Source organism: Chionomys nivalis, chromosome 15, assembly GCF_950005125.1.
Source record: "Chionomys nivalis chromosome 15, mChiNiv1.1, whole genome shotgun sequence".
Lineage (NCBI taxonomy): Eukaryota > Metazoa > Chordata > Mammalia > Rodentia > Cricetidae > Chionomys > Chionomys nivalis.
In genome coordinates, this window is record NC_080100.1 from 33,395,102 (window position 1) to 33,412,842 (window position 17,741).

Sequence of the window (17,741 nt, forward strand, 5' to 3'; positions counted from 1 at the left end):
GCTCCCATGAGCTTCATGTGGGCGGCAGTGTTACCATTTGGGAATTAGATGGAATTACACTGTGGAGACTTTACAGAAAGGCCTGGCCTGTGGCTTGCTTCCCAAGAGGCCCAGATTTCCAGCAAAAATGCCTAACCCAAAGGGCTCTCCATTGCCACATATTTCTTCTAAATATCACAACCAGAAAAGATTCTACGAGGCACTTTCTGCTACAAATTTGCCTAAGAGGACCTTTTTATTTTATTGGTTTTTACTGAGCTCTACATTTTCTTCTGCTCCCCTTCCTGCCTCTCCCCTCCCCTTCAACCCTCTCCCAAGGTCCCCATGCTCCCAATTTACTCAGGAGATCTTGTCTTTTTCTACTACCCGTGTAGATTAGATCTATGAATGTCTCTCTTAGGGTCCTCATTGTTGTCTAGGTTCTATGGGATTGTGATTTGTGGGCTGGTTTTTTTTGCTTTATGTTTAAAAGCCACTTATGAGTGAGTACATGTGATAATTGTCTTTCTAGGTCTGGGTTACCTCACTCAAAATGATGTTTTCTAGCTCCAGCTCCATCCATTTGCTTGCAAAATTCAAAAGGTCCTTTTTAATGTAATTATATCACACTGGTTTAATGGGGGAAATAGTTGATCTCATATAAGGAATGGAATTTAAATGCCCTGTCTTCTGAAATTTGTTCTTAAATTCTCTGTGTTCTCCAGGACTCTGGGGGAATGTATCGCTACATCTCCTGGGAAAATCTGTATCCTTTTCTCCTGCAGGACCAGAAGTCACACTGCTCAGGGTAGGGCATGTTGCCTCACTAGCAGAGAAGCCCCAAGGATGGTTGTTCACTAGGAACAAAATTATGGTTCATGAATGAAACAGGGTAGAGAATATGGGATTCATAGGAATAATAAGGTAAAGGAAATAAGGTAAAGGTTACATTGAGATGACAGTGTGTTTGTGTTTGTGTGTGTGTGTATTTGCATGTGTGCAGGTGTACATGCGTTATGGGGGAGTATATACATATGTTATATGCCAGAGGCCAGCCTTGGGTGCTGTCCCTCAGTGCTGTCCATCCTGGTTTTTGTGACAGTGTCTCTCGTTGGCCTAGAACTCATCAATTAAGCTATGCTGGCCAGCCAGAAAACCCCAGAAATCCACCTGTCTCTGAAGTGCTGGGATTACAAATGAGTCACCACACAGTTTTTGTGTCGGTCAGGGGATTGAACTTGGGTCCTCATGCTCACACAACAAGTACTTTACCAATGAGCTATTCCTCCAGCCCCAGGAGAGACTGAATATTCTAATCTCCATAGCTGGAGCTGCTCTGATGACTGATGGTTCATAAAACACTTTACCTGAAAGCCCAGGGTTTGTCGCCCATGTCTTCCTCATCGCGCTGAACAACATCTCAAAACAAAGATGACAATGACCGTCTCCAGTCATCTTGATCTTGGAGATTGGGGCTCAGCGCTGCTCCAAACTAGCCTGTCACTACCTGGATCTCACACTGTGGCTAATCACTAAAGTCACCCGGCTTTTCTAGACCTCTGCTTATTTGACCATCAGAGCAGGTCAGGTGGAGATGTATTTATATGGAAATCTTGGAGGATCCCTTTTTTTCTAACCTACAAACTTGCTGTTCTCGTCCCAACCCAACTCTTGTCTTCCCTCCCGCTTGCCCAAACCAGTCCTCGCTCATCCCTCCCTGATTAGCTGAAGTACTGTTCCAGCTCCCTGCATGTTTCCAACTCCATTTCAAAGCTCAGAAGACATTTCTGAGAGCAGCTTCCTCCTTTTCAATCGGCCGTGGCAATAGCAGCCTCAGAGAAGAAATCACTTTTGTGAAAAAATGAACCTCACCCGGAAAGCGAAGTGGGACCTTTTCCCCCATTACATATGCACACAAAAACTGGGGGGGAGGGCTTCTGTGCCCATCAGGAGCTGCCCCCCAGTGCCCACTGTGGAAAAACAGGACCCTAGGGATCTGATGGAGAGACTGTGAGATGAACTCTGGGCTTCTAGACCTGGAGGAAAACCCAAGAAAGGCAGAGAAAGGGCTCAGATCTTTCTCCCAAACAGTGTGAAATGCAGGCCGAAATGGGTCCCTCTTGGTTTACAAAGTTATAAACTGTTCCTTCCGCTGTGTAGCACTAAAGGACGCTGGAGCTGCTCGGGGTAAGAGAATATGAGAAGGCCGCAGGGTGAAGCAGCGAAAGGCAGGAAGGAGGGCTAGGCCCCTCCGCTACAAAGTTGCTGTTGGTCGTGTGCTAGACACCTCCTGATGCCCAGCCTTACTGCCTGCTCACCACCTGGCACTTTCCCCAGGTGGCTGCTTGAAGTGGACAGGATCAGAAGCAAGCAGCCCAGTGACTTCTGGATTGAGTCAATTAGTGAAAGCCCAAGGCAGGGAGGGTTGGGGGCGGGGGACCAGAAGGGAGGGCAAATGAGAGTATCAGTTCCCTAAGGCCCCTCACTCCAGCTCTCTGGAGTTGGCTGCCTCTGTCTCTGCACACCACAGCTCCCAGCAGGTGATCATCTAGTTTGGTTGGGGGAGCTAGCCTTCCTTTGTTGTCTCTGACAGAGGGGGTGCAACAGCTCCCTGTTGTTGCTTGTCCACATGACACCAGGCCATACCTCCACCAGCTCTGCTCTCATCTCTACCAAATCTGTTTATTCATTGTGCCTCAACTACCCGATTTGGGTGCATCTTGTTCCCTGCCGCCATATTCATCTTTATGAAGGTCTGAGTCAGGGGCTCTGAATTTCCCAGAGACCCTTAATGTAATCTTGGAGAGGAAGCTAACATAGGTACCAAAGCAGTGACTTCGCTCTTCAACTTGGAAGCGGAAACTGATCCACATTCCTACAGCCATATTTTGAGGGAGATCTTAGCAGCCTCTGGGGCAACAGGGAGGCAGGGAAAGGATGGCAAAAGCCCATGATGAGATTGTGGGTGGAGCAGCTCTACCTTACCTGCTTTACACATTTTAGAAAGCAATGTCCAAAAACAAAGCAAACAAACAGGAAGGAAGGAAGGGAGGAAGGAAGGAAGGAAAGAAGGAAGGAAGGAAGGAAGAAAAGAAAGCAACGTCAAGATCCTAAAATGAAGAGGGGCCTTGGGACATGTTGAGCAGAGGAATCCATGTGTGGGCTTTGACACAAACGCAGTCTCCGCTGCTATTTTAGGAACAAAATGCTATCTCGGGGACAAGGAAGAGAAAGCACGGGAGGAGCACACTGTGGTGTCATCCTGCGGTCCTCTCTCTTCCAGGAGTAACTCTACCCCACTCCTGGCCACACTGATGGACACACGGGAACACAGTCCAGGAAGAATGAAGCAAAAGTCTGGGCTGAGAAAATGAGGGTCTGCCTCTTCAGAATGAAGGCCTGGCAACCTTCAGTTGTGTTTGCCTGTTATGCCCTGACTTATCCAGAGGCATACATATCACAGGATGTCACCCAGCCACCAGAGGCAATGGCCATTCAGGGTATGTGGAAACCAAAATGAAGAACCTTGGGGCGGAAACCAGTCCTCTGGCAAGGGAGTCCAGCCCGCCACAGTTAGTCATGTTTCTCACACAAAGGCTCATGCGTCGGTTTCTAGTATCTCTTCGGACTCTGCTATGCTGGTTACGTTTCCTGCTAGTCCATGTTTTAAGAAACTCACCTGTGATTTTTTTTTCTTGGTCAACAAATATCCTTTTCTTATGCTATATTGAGGACTACATTATTAAGAGAGGGGACTTTGATCCCCACAACTCCTGTGCAGAACCGAAGCCCACTTTAATAACAGCACTTCCAAAAGACCAGGGAGGAGGGTCACCCTTTTCCACTCCCGAACTTGGGGTTACGACCTGATACACGACATCACCTTCCACCACCTCCAAATGTGCACATTTCAGCTCCAGAAACCGGAAGAACCCGGGGACAAGGGCACCTTCCAACCCCGTCTAATGCCATACTATAAGGACAGGCTTCTGGGTGTTTGAAGGGGACGCCTAATGGTTAGAATCTATCATGGCCTTTTGTTAGGAAAAGATATTTGTGGGAGGTTGAGCTGAGATGGGGTCTGGGGGGAGAAGCAAGATAAAAAGAAAAGATAGAAAAAAATAGGAAAAGCCTTCCAGTCCCCTCCCATCCCGGAATCTTCTGTCAAGCAGAAATCAGCCGTTCTGCTCTTTGCCTCAGTGCGTGTTTACTAACTGCCCACAGGCTTTTAAAGAAGTATTGGACTCATCATGATGGAGCTGAAATTATTCAGTTATAATCTTCCTGTGGGGGGAGCCATTTCCACCGATTTTCCATTCCCAGAACTTCAATTTTTAATGCTGAACAATGCCTTGCCAAAAAACGCTTTATTTATGCTTTCTTTGAGCCAGCACCAAATGGTAGACATTGTTTCTTTTTAATTGACTCCATCTGCAAACCAGACGGCTCCAGAGCCCCTGGAAGGGAAGGAAAAAACTTTCCAAAGCCTGTATTAATTACTTGGTTAATCAATGAACTTTGACATCTGCATCTCACACCGGCCTTGCTCTAGCAGGCACGCCTGCGAACAAGAACATGAACTATTGCACTAAGCATCTCTGTGTCTCTTTCCAACGGGGACACAAACTGTCGTTGGAATTGCAGGATTAGCAGGCAGGGTTGAGGAGCAGAGTCTGCTTTTGACCAGGCTGGCAAGCCTAGCTGCAAAGAGCTTATGGCCCAAGCGAAGCAGCAGCCAACGGGCTGGGTGAGCCGAGGACATCTGGCTCGTCCGACAAAGAGAAAGCATTGAGCGGTCAAGGGGGAGAGAAGCCCACCTAATGCATGCAGATGTTCCTGAGCCTCGGCCTTGTGTGTGCTGCAAGTGGTGTCGTGGCTCTGAGTGCTTGGGTGAGATGGAGGCTGAGAACAATTCTGAGTTAGATCTAAATCAATCCTGGATCCTTCTTCCTAAAACAAAAATGCTAGGGAGGGGCAGTTTATGAGTGAGGAATATGGGAACACGGGAGGAGAGCACTTTCGGAAGGAGAGTGAAGTGTTCTTTAGTAAGGAGACATTTGTGCCCACCCACCCTTTAAACAACATATCCCCAGCAATTGGACATTTGTCCAGGAAACCCGTGCTAGGAAAAGGAAAAGGCCAAATCCTGGCATAAGTCAAAGGGGAGCATTCTCCCAGAGAGAAGCATCCCTCCCAGAGGGGAGCATCCCTCTCAAAGGGGAGCATCCTCCCAGAGGAGAGCAACCTCCTAGAGGGGAGCATCCCTTCCAGAGGGGAGTATTCCTCTCAGAGGGAAGCATCCCTCTCAAAGGGGAGCATCCTCCCAGAGGAGAGCATCCTCTTAGAGGGGAGCATCCCTCCCAGAGATTTCTTAGTTCTCACAACCTATCAGACCATTGCAGGAGAGAGTGGTACCATAAACAATGGGGGGGGGGTGGTAGTGGTGTTGATGCTGGTTGGTAGCTCTTGGCTTCTGTTTAGCCCTATATTTCTTGTCAGGACCTAGAAGATGGGCTGGTTGTGTCATTGGACCTCCTTGTTTCCCTTCCCAACATGGCCACACTGGATACAACTTTTTCTGCTTTTTTCCCCTATTACTCTGAGTCTTTAATTGGCCTATTGAGAGCAGGTGGCTCAGTCCCACTTGTTAGCACTGCCAGGGCCCAGGCTCTGAGCCTAACAGCTAGAGAAACATTAGTTTTCATGGCCAATGATAAAAGGCAAGGATGGAACCAAGACATAAGTGGTTGTCTCTGTGCCCAAGTGTGCCATGCTGTGGCTTGGTCTGCAGACTGGGAAATTGTTTCCAGGGAGCACTGAAAATCGGGCTGGGAGGGAAGATGAAACCAAAGTATTTTCCATAGGAAGTCTAATGGAAGCTAACAGGCTCTAGGCACACTTTGACCTCACCTTTACCCTGTGGTTTTTGTCCCCTGGATGTGTTCTATCTGTTAGTAAAAGGTGTGATGTTTTCCTTAAACAAATAAAGAATAGAAATAATTTGGCTGTTGGGTTTTGGTTTTGATGTATACTTTTAAAAAGACTGTCCGTGCATGTTATTAGTCAGGGTTGTAAACACGCCATGGCGTTTTCAACCCTCCATTCTGTTTTCAGAACATACTTTTTCCTTAGACTTAGTAATGAGACCACGAATCCTCCCTTGGGTGGACAAGATGCTGCTTCGTGACAGCTCCCCTGGCATTCCTCAGTCTCAGCAAACTGACACCTGGGACTGGACCCAGAGGATTCTCTGCTTAGGGTAGGCATTGGGTGGATGTTTGGCAGCGGCAGCATCCTTGGTCTCTACTGACTGAATGCAATAAGCACACCCCTCAGCAACTATTGTCCAATATCCTTGAAAACACCTTTCCCCTCACACAGCCCCATCTTTCTGTAACAGGGACTCAGAAATCACTTTTCTAAAAAATGCTGGCCCCTCACTCGGGCTCACAGGTAGTAAAGAGTAAAGATGCCACCATGTTCCCCACTTCCTTCACTTTGCGTCTGTCCTTCATCTTAAAACCATGGGTGGGTCAGATTCCTGCTTAACTCTGCCCATAGGCATGTTGACCATTCAGACACTGTCCAAATGCCAAATGCTTTCCCTATCTCTCTTGCCTTCAAGGCTGAAGACACAGAGAGTCTAGGATCTATCTTCGAGACAGGGTCTCAGTATGTAATCCTGGCAGGCAACTGAACTCAGAGATGAAAGCCTGGGGGACCATATGATCAGCTTTTTACAATGTCCATTTCCAGACCCTTCAGAAGATGCCTCGAAGTCTCCAGTGGCTGCCTCAAACCTGCAGTCCCCTTGCATTCCGGGAACAGCAGGCCTCTGCTGACACAACATTCCAGGACAGCAGCAGCAGCAGCAAACCAGATAGTCCCTCAAGCGTTAAGGCCATCCTGGAATCTGCTTGTAGAAGCAGAAGTAAGAGCAACCAGACCACACTTCAAGCAACACTACAGACTTCTTGTCATCTGCCTCAATTCTTCTGTTTAAACCACAAAGATAGACTTGGAGATGGGTATCACCCATCCCCTTTGTCAGTTGATGCATTTATCTAATTATTCTTTATCAATAAAAAAATCGGGAGTCAGATATCAGAATAAGAACCTGAAAGATCAGAGAAGCCGTGGAGAAGCAACCAGTGACCTTCTGTCTCTTCTGTTACTCCATCTGAAAGGACTGAGATCCTCTCTAAATCCTGCCTTACTACTTCCTGTCTTTCTATCTGTCCTCAGTCCTCCAAAACCTCTATGGTTACTTTTGGTCAGCTGGTGGCTAATTCTACCCTCTGATGCAAAGCAAGTTTTATTGTCAAAATGCCATCAAAATCTCACACAACAATCCACTCTTCCAGTGTGACCATGCTGACTAGATCTTTCTCTGCCTCATCTGTGTGCTATCTGATTTTGTTTTTGTTTGCTTGTTTTGTTGTTGTTTGGTTCTTATTATAACACAAGCTGGCCTGGAGTTTGCCAGTAGCCTAAGTTGGCCTCAAAACTGCAGTGATCCTCCTGCCTCAACCTCCCAAGTGCTGGGACTGCAGGAATGTGCCATCCCCCCCCACACACACACACACACCAGCTTTGCTTACCTCTTTAGCTGATGTACAGAAACAAGTGCCTCAGCTCTGTCTGTTGGGACTCCCAGACCCGGGACTTTTGTCCTAAAACTGGTGATAGTCTTATCTCTGAAACATGGGCTCCAACTTTAAGAAAACCATTAAACATAAAAACGTGGCAGGTGCCCATTTAAAAAACCAGTACCTTGGTTTCTTAATGATTGCAATACCTGAAGAATATTTTAATAGGTCCTATTGCTGTTTCCCTAATAGTGATTTCTTCATCTTTCTCTAAATCCACAGTGGGCAGATCAGTGACCTCAGGAGAGGTCATCAGTCATGAGATTCCCATTCCCTGGTGGTTGCCGGGAGGCTAGGAAGGATGTTGCCTAGTTAAGACATTGAGAGTAAAATGGGGAGAAACACTCCTTATGGTAAGATAAATAATACAAATAAAATGAGTCTAACAAGGAGCCGTATGTTGTGTGATTGTACCTGGAATATGTTCACTCTCTGGGCACTTTGGCTGCCATCTCACAATCACAAGGAGCCTGAAGACGACAGAGAGTAAGGGACAAAAGAGCTCCTGGCTTTGATAACAATGAGAGGAATTCCCCACTTTGGAATGCTAACCTCCAGAAGGCTCACTAACCGTCATAATTTGATACACCTCTATTGCTTAAACTAAAGACTGGCAAATGGCGTAGTCTATGGGGCCAAATTCAAGAGTGAAAAATTTTTTTTCTTTACATTTTCTTAAAACAAACTTTGTTTTAAGAAAGATGAACAAAAGAAAAACAAATGGCAGAGACCATGTGTGGTCCCCAAACCTTAAATCTTTACCACATTACTCTTCGCAGAAAACATTTGCCTGCTTCAACCTAAATCACTTGTGGGCACACTATATTCTGCAGCTCATGACATTCTAAAATAAGTACTAAAAGCTTCATTTTATAGTTACAGAAATTAATGTTGGCCATGGGGCAAGTAGACAACTCAAATACGCATTTGTAATTATGTCAATTTATTGCAAAAGGATGCTACAGTAAGGCATCATTTTTTTTTTAAGTTTTTAACATGCCTTTCTACCCCTCAGGGCTTCAAATAACATTTTTTGACTTTCCAGATCAGAATGACAAAGCTTCTTGCTGAAACACAATGTATTCAATGACTGTCCTCAAAGGAGGTCAGACTGCCCCGTGACCTGAACAAGGCATTTCTTGCATGAGGAAGCCAACCCTAGAAGACTCCGCAGAGGAAAAGGTGACACATAAACATTACACAAACAAACTCACTGATGTAACAAATGACATCTTCTGTGGAGACAGAACTGGTACTTCCTGCTGACTCACCAAGAGAGTGACGCTTCCATGAAAAGCAACCAACCTTCCCTCTTTAACTCCAAGCCCCAAGTTAATGCTTCAGCTTCCCATTGGGTCCAAATGCTCAATAGCACCTTAGTGAAGAGCTTAATCCTTAACAGAAACGTATGTCTTGAGAATGCCAGGTCCAGAAATAGGGCCACTGTGGAACACCAGGAGCGACTGAGCCTTGTTTAGTTAGGACAGCCTTCCTTGATTCAATAAGCATTCGTTCACCATTATAGTCCAGTCCAGCATTTCATACCTGTACACAGTAAGCAGTTGGTAACAGAGATGGGGGAGACAGAAAGTGAGATGGGGGAGAGAGAGAAAAAGGATGAGAGGGAGGGAGTGGGAGAGAGTGGTGGGAGAGGGGTGGGGTTCCCATTTATACCCAGTACTGGTTGTGTTTCAGCGCTGGGTTGGTTTGTCGACAGAGCTTGGCCATGTCAGGATCCAGGTTCACCCATGCCTCCCAGGGAGTACATTTCTCCACAGGCTCAGTCCCCAGGGAGGCCTTCTGCTCATACTCTGGGGGCAGGAACAGACTGGTAGCTTGGCTGCTGGAACTTCTTATTAGGGGAGTGACCTTGACGGTGGGAACAGCTCTATTCCCCTCTGCTCTGCAGCTGGGGGATGGGGATTCGAGGTTGGTCTTGGGCTGGATGAGAGGGTAAGCCTTTTCCTCCTTTTGGCTCAGCAGCCAGACACACAGGGCCACCACAGCCACCATCAGGAGGAGGAACACAGCAGCCAAGGGTATGATGACCACCAGAGGGGAACTGCTATCTCGGGGCCCTATGACTCCTTCAGAAACAACTTTGGTGGCAGTATGTGGCCAGGTGACCTTGGTGGGGGAGACCTTGCCATCCACATTTGGTTCTTTGCCATTGGGCTGTCCCCAGGTATCTGTCCCCTGCCGTTTGCTCTGGGTCAGATTCCCTGGGGTTTCTGTCTGTGTTAAAATGGAAGTCCTAATTTTTTTCTGAGAGAAAACTGAGGCCACGAAGCTCTCTGCAGTGATGAATGAAGGCACATCCGGTGTAAATGTTTGTAACGGTAAGGGGTCTGGTGGCACTATGGTAAAAGCCAGACAACCTGTTGCTGGTTGTACACCGTCTGCACTGAGCAAGAAGGTGAAGGAGTCGTTCAGCGTACCAGTGCCTGTCAGATTAGCATGTGGTTCAAGCAGCAGCTGACCTCGGTTGACATCTCTCTGGGTGAACCGAGCAATCTCTTCCATCACAGGGCTGTCAGCTGCTCTTCGGACAAGTCGTCCATGAGTAGGAGGTTGTATCACTTCAAATGTGGGGTCACTATTGGCCCTGTTAGCTAGCTCGGTTGCATCTAGATCCCCTCTCTGCAGCCGATGAGGCATTCTGTTGGCCACTCTCAGGTTCCGCGTCACCCGCAATAAAGGCCGCACTCTGATGCCCAGAGTCTGTTCTGTCAAGTTGTTTTCCGCTGTAAAGACTGAGAACTGCAGCCGATCTCCTGAGGCTGTGAGATTGGTCATGTGGTAGGAGAGCCTTCCTGAATCCAAATCCTCCTGGCCAAAGCTGGTGACCACCTGGTCTTCGATCAGCAAGTGGCCATTTTGGAGGGGTTGTGTCATCCTGTAGATGATCTGGAGGCTCCTTCCATTGGTCACGGCAGAGAGGTGAGCATTGGTGATGGAGACAGTGGTCTGGCCTTGTGGGAGAAGCAGGTCTGTGAGGTTCACAAGAGTGATGGAGATGGGGATGACATCCAGGTGGAAGAGCTTGTAGAGAGGGCGGTGTTCACCATCAGTCACACTAAAATAAAACGCTCCAGAGGATGGGCTTCCATCTTGTATGAACCACACCTGAGCGTTATTGATGTCAGCCTGTGTAAAATGATGAGCTGTGGTGTCTAGATCGTGAGCCATTGCTAAAAAGCCATTGTTGGGCTGACGGATGATCATGTATTGGATTTCACTCGGAGGACTGTCTAGATCATCTACTTTTAGGATTTCGGGTCCCACAACCAACCTGCTGCCCTGGAGAACTGTCAACCGAAGCCCTTTGGTCTTCAGTTTTGGAGGCTGATCATTCACGGGGGTGATGGTAATGTTGAACATCTCTTCCAGAAAGTCAGCCTCTGGCTTGCTGGTGGCTGCGCTCTTTGGGTTTGGCCAAACTGCGAAGGTAAAATTATCAGCCAATGATTCAGAGTCATCGTGAAGATATGTGACTCCCAGTGCATTAACTGTATGCTGGGAGAAGTAGGGGTTTCCTGTGGTAATGTTTCTTTCTCCAACCATAATGGTCCCATGGCAAGGAAGAGCTGTAACCTGGAACCAGATTTCATGGGACGAACGTTGAGGCTGGGGCAGCCAAAGTAAGAGGTTAGAAGCATCTAATTTAGATCGGTCAATGAGGACTTCACCTCCCTCCTTGACAGAGGCGCCTATTGAAACAGTTAAAGAACAAAGAGACGTTTAATCTGACATTGCAGATGAAGACCACAAAGCTTTCTCTCCCAAGGACACCTCTCAGTGGATTATTCTAAACACACAGGTTGTGCAAGCACCTGAAGTGGCATATGAAAAATAAAACTTAAACGTAAACCCATCTCTTTGAAAGCCAAACAGAGGTCCCTCAAAAAAACTATGATATACCCCAGCTATGCACTCTTGGGTGTATAGAACTCTTAGCATTCCACAGAGATGCCTGCACATCTGTGTTTACTGCTGCCTTATTCAGAGCAGACAGGACATAAGATCAGCCCAGATGTCCATTAACATGTCAACGATAAAGAAGATATGGTACATATGTCCATGGAATCCTACACTGTCTTAAGGAAGAAAGGAATCATGACATTTTGGGGAAAATGAATGTAATTGAAGATGAGTTTGTTAGGTTAAATAAGTGAAACTCAGAAAGACAAACGTAGCATGCTTTCTCTTACTCGAAGAATCAAAATTTATGCGTGTGTGCATGTATGTGTGAGTGTGTTCATGTGCATTTGGAGGTCGTGACAGTACAAAAGGGATCACCTGCAGGGAGGTGGGAAGTGGAGAGGATAGCATACATGTGGCAGGAAGGCAGAGGTGGGAAGGAAACGGAGGAAAGAAGGGAATGGCTGAGCAGAGGAAGGGCACTGGGAGAAAGCAGGGAGGAGACTGATGAGAAATGAATGCAAACAGCCATAAGTCAACCTGTCAGGCAAGCAAGCGTTAAAACCTGCACACTCGCTTATCAGATATTAATTTCCTAAGTTAACTGATAGCTGAATTTCTCTTGCTATGGAGACAGGCACAGCTTTTTAATAATTCTTTTTCATTCATCATTTTCATTTTTATCAACAACTCTGAGTCACGGGCATGATACAGCTCCCGTTCTTTACAGCCAAACTCCTCACCGTTTTGGCTAACGTCAGGAAACACATGAGGGCCTGCAGAGTAACTGCCGTTGGCTGCCTGGGTCTGTCTTGCTGAAGAGAATGATATCACGGTATGATCCAAAGATTAGTTTCTCTCTACTACAACACACAAAGCACTGGCTGGCCATAGCTTGGTGGTGTGATAGCCAAAGTTACATTTTAAGTTTTAATTACTGTGCCATAGAGATCCATGAAACAAAAATGCCTCTGATCCGCAAGCCCTTTGCCCAAGGATAGATAGTTCCTGGAATGCTGGAGGTTGTTGCTTCTGGGAGGTAACAAGCCACGTGTTTTCACTCCCCTAACAAGTTTGTTTGACTCGTACGCACTGGATGATCACAAGTGGGTGGGATGTAAGTAGGAAATACGTCAGGACGCATGCTTGCCCCTGGTTGGACCTGATGAGAAATGTAATAAATTACGGGTTTTCCTTCTTAAGCCCTTGCAAAACCTGACTCAGGGCCTTTTCCCAGGAAGCTGGGCACTAACCTAGCCAGAGCCCCATATTTAATTAAATCTTGCTTTAAATTGTGGCCATGGTCTTCTTCTCAGCCAGCTGGATTAACAGCGGTAGTACCTGCATTTGCAAGCAGCCAGCTCTGTCTGCCTGGCTCATTTGTTTCATATGAAATGGTAATTCGGAACTCCTCCGGACCCAGGGCCGCAGGAGGGGAGGAGGCCGTGAACGTGAAGGCGTCTTCTGAAGCCCACCCTGTGTTCTCCAGGTCCACATGCTGGTACAATATCAGCCCTTCACTGACCTGGGGAGAAGGAAGAACAGTTAGCACCCAGCTTCAGGGATACAAGGATCAGTTCACACTCTAACTAGGGAGACATGCTCTTTTTAGGGCGTACTGTATTCGTGCTCAAATTAGTCCATGTATTTGTGTAAAAGAAAATAATGAAAAGCATGGTCACGTCTTTTTCCCAGCTAGGAGATCCTACTTCAGCCTTGATCTAGTCGTCAAAGAGAAAGAAGCACTATGACTTGAGATGGTCATACCCTGGAACGCCTTTCTTAGGGAAACTGAACCCTCCTTAGACAGACAATGTGAGCCATTATTGGCTCATATAACAAGTCTTATTTTGTGGATGGCTTTGTTCACTTGCTATCTAACAAGCTATTTGTCATCAAATCCTAGACATTGTACAATCTCATCTGTAAATACTCCTTCACATAGACATACATGTAGGCAAAACACTTTCGTACCTAAAATTTAAAAAACCCTAATTCACATTAGCAAATATGCAGTCAGTGTCCAAATTTCTCTAACAGTCCGTTTTTTTTTTTAAAAAAAAGCAAAAACAAAGACAACAAACAAACAACAAACAGAAACCCACACACATACACACAGTTGTATTGTCTGAGTCAAAATCCTTAGACATCCATACCCAACACTTTATATTTCCCACAGGTGTGTTTTCATCTGCAAATCCCCTCGTGTGTACATGTGTGTGTGTGCGTGTGTGTGTGTGTGTGTGTGTGTGCGTGCGTGCGTGTGTGTGTGTGTGTGTGTATTGGGAGAAGGCCCAGAAGAGAGACTGAAGCGAGGATTCCGTGTGAGGTAAACCTGTGGGAACAAGATGCCTACAGAGGCTAGGAATTTTGTCACCAAAACCAAAGTGGCCTTGAGAACAACTGTGGATAACTGTGAATTTCCACTGCATGGCATATTTATGTGGATAAACCACTGATTACCTGGGCCGTAGGGTTGAGGAGGGAAGGAGGGTTTTATTTCCTATCCATTGAGATTTGACAGGCTATTTCCATCTTACAGAGGGAGTCATCAGAAAGCCAGTGATGTGGAATCTCAGTCAATAAACGAAGCAAGAAAACAGAAGTGAGAAAACTATCACTTGGTAACGAACAGCCATAACAATTCGGGTAAGAATCCTAAAATGGTTGCTAAGACTGTTGACCAAAGAGTGATGACAAACAGGATACATACATGGTTATGGGACACTTACTAGTCACAAGAGAGGATCATTCACTGACAGTGGAAAAACTGGAAACCCAGGGAGAGATGATGCCTGGCATGATGAATATAAACAGCACCCCCAACCTCAGGACAAGGTGAGCATCAGACAGGAAGCTCTGAGATGAACCAACCCCTCCCTTGGTATTTCTGCCCAGAATCCACAACTGAATCCTTGTCCAAGATGCATAACCTGAACCATACCCAGTATATACAACCTGAATCCTTACCCAGTATACACAACCTGAATCCTTACCCAGGATGCACAACCTGAATCCTTGTCCAGGATACACACTCTAAATGTGATCAGAAGGAAAAATCAGGTAAAATATCAGACTATAATCAAACTGAGGAACATTCTGCAGAGAGCTGTCCTGTACTCTTAAGTTGGCAAAGTTGGGCTAGCAAAATGGCTCATATGATTAGGGCACTTTGCCACCAAACCTGATGACCTGAGTTCCATCCCCAGAGTCACAGCACAGGTGGAAGGAGAGAACTAAGTCCTACAAGTTGTCCTCTGACATCCACACACACACACACACACACACACACACACACACACACACACACACTAAATAAAAGTCATAAATTATTTTGATGACAAGGTCATAAAAGACACTATATTGATAACTAAGTCTAAGGGATGGCTCCAAATTAAAGGATACTAAAAACACATGACAACTAAATGCTGTGTTTTATATTGTGGATAATTTCCCCTTTCCTGTTTAGGACATTTATTGGAACAATTTGGGAAAGCTTAAAATGACATATAAATTGTATATTGACATTGTAAGAAATGTCAATTTTATAAATCTGAAGATTATGCTGTGACTATATAAGAAACTTGCCTTAATTATAGAAATGTGTGTGCAGAAGACATATGTGTGAAAAGAGCATAAGTCTTGTTAAACGCTAAAGTTTTGGGAATATGGAGGAATAGAATATGTGAACACTTTATGCTTTTTGCAATCATTTCATAACTTTTGTCTGATTAGGAAGGAAGCAACATTCCCTTTCACAATGACCAACACAGGCAGGATGAAGGAACTAACCCACAAAGGCGTTGTACACTGAAGACAGGAAGTGGTCTCCATCTCCTGTGCTGACGTGCTAGTCTGTCCCCACCCTCCAAATTCTCATCTCCATCTCTCCATGATCCCCAACTCAGTCCTTTCTGAGACTTTTAATGAGGCTGTAATCCAATGTCACCTGTGAATGGGTGTATATACTTCCAAATCTTTCAAAAATATTTCTATTTATTTTCTGACAGTTTTACACACACACACACGATGTATTTTGATCATATTCACCCTATTGTCATCTCTCTTCCACTCCTAGTCAACTTGTTCTTTCTCAACAAATCTCCCTCCCTCCTACTTTGAGAGATGGCATGTGTGGTGTGTGTGTGTGTGTGTGAGAGAGAGAGAGAGAGAGAGAGAGAGAGAGAGAGAGAGAGAGGGAGGGAGGGAGGGAGGGAGGGAGGGAGGGAGGGAGGGAGGGAGGGAGGGAGGGAGGGAGATCCACTGGGCTTAAGGCTGTTTGCATGAGCATGGATTGGAGGTTGCTTATGGCAGCATGGGCAACTCACCACTGGCTACACGACCAAAGAAAATGACTCCTTCCTCCAACATTGGTTCCAAATCTTAAAACTCTTCATAGGTAGCTTTTATTTGAAGGAAGATAGTAAAGCATACTTTGATTTCTGTGATCGAATTTCTACCTTATATCTTTGATTTCTATAAAACCTTCAAGAATACTCAAACGCTAGGGAGGGAGATTTGTTCTCAGAAGGCCAGAGGCTTCACTGGGCTTTCTGTGATGGGCTAGAGTTTACAGATGAAATTGTTAGAAAGACGAATGTCTGGAGGACTCTGCCCTTCCTCTCTTCCCCCAATTTATGGTGTGATAGTTAATCTTAATTGCAATTTGATAGCCTTTAGAATCACCACAGAGATAAATCTCTGGAGTGTCTGACAGGGATTTTCTAGATTGGGGTAACTGAGGTGGGAGGCCCACCGTAATATTGGTAGCGCCATTTCCTGAGCTGGGGTACAGAAAAAGGAAGCAGCGCTCTGGGCAGCAGCGTTCATTTCTCTCTCCTTCCTGACTGTACATCGTGACTTCCTCGTCATGATGGATTGTTTCCCCAGGAACCCTAAGTCCAAATAAACCCCCCTTTTCTTAGGGTACTTTTTGGTCAGGCATTTTGTCAGCACAGCAACAAGACAAGTAACGACTATCCAAGGCTAGCTGATAGCAGAGCTGGGACCAGAGCCCGGACTGCCTGACTTATACATGTGAGCTTTTCGGGCCTTTTCTGGGCTTTCTTTGCCCCCAACTGCCTGAATTTCAGCTTCTCTTCAGCCATGGGAAAAAAAAAAGAAATAACGATATAAAAATGGATGCCACTTAATGGATTTAGAAACTTGGATTGGTCAGACCTAAATCCAATGTATGCAGTACCAGTTTTTAGTTCTCTGTATTTGTATATTGAAATGTAGAATGCCTCAGTTGTAGATATGTATTTCATCTTATCAGTGAGTTACTATTTCAGTGGTCGAAATGCCAGATCTGGGCATTTCTAGGTCCTTCCAGAGAAGAGTCTAGTTCTCACTAATCAAATTCTCTATTGGGATCTGATTTGGGTGAAAGGCTACGCTCATTTCTCATACTGGATTACAGTAAAATATCAAACAGTTGGAAAGTCCCATCTCATGTCTCACAAGGTAAAGATTTTCTAGAGCACATTTGGAAGCTCATTTCCAGTTGCTCTTTTAGAAGTATTTGTTCAAAACGTGTTTAATGAACACATAATCTACTTTGAAACTGCTTTGTAACATTTAATTGTGAAGTATATGTGCTTACAACTTTGTATAGATAGCAATAAGGCAACTCAGAATAGTCCTTACGCATACGTGGACTTAACAACACAGAAAACACCTAACTTTTCTTAGAGTTCTACAGACTGCAGGCACTCCACAAGGTTCTTTGTGTAAGTTCATTTAGTTTTGTTTAGCTCCAAGAGGCTTTGTAAGACTGGGCTCTGAAAGTGTAAACAGTAGTGAGTGGAGAAGCCTCGTTTTGTACCTACTTCTAGGCAACTCCAGAGTCCATGCTGTTTCCATGATCTAAGGGTTGCATTCACAGTGTGGAACACTGAGATTATCGGCTACAAAGAAATTCATAAAATATGTTCTGAAACTCCAAGAGCCCAGTGATGGGGAGAGCCCATTGAAAAATATGACCAGAACAAACAAATGCCATTTCATTGTCTGGCCTGGTCGAGGAAAAGAGTATTGACCAGAACTTGTCTTGATGGGCAGTGATTCTGAGAAATCGCTTATCCTATAGCTTGTGTGTATCATGAATTATAAATTAAAGAAAGGAAGTACTGGGGTTGAAGTGATGGTTCAGTGGCTAAAAAGTGCTTGTTCAGCATGTGGATCTGAGCT

At 45.5% G+C, this 17,741-nt stretch overlaps 1 protein-coding gene across 1 annotated transcript in view; it reads right to left on the bottom strand.

Moving 5' to 3' along the window:
• Positions 1-8,593: 8,593 nt before the first annotated feature.
• The window catches only part of LOC130887611 (chondroitin sulfate proteoglycan 4-like), a 57,487-nt gene continuing 48,339 nt past the window's right edge, over positions 8,594-17,741 (bottom strand). The window contains exons 9-10 of the mRNA XM_057790137.1: positions 12,891-13,074; positions 8,594-11,338 (exon numbers count right to left, since the gene is read on the bottom strand). Of these exons, the coding sequence (XP_057646120.1) occupies positions 9,297-11,338; positions 12,891-13,074 (2,226 nt within the window). The 3' untranslated portion in view covers positions 8,594-9,296. The remainder of the gene's footprint in view (positions 11,339-12,890; positions 13,075-17,741) is intronic.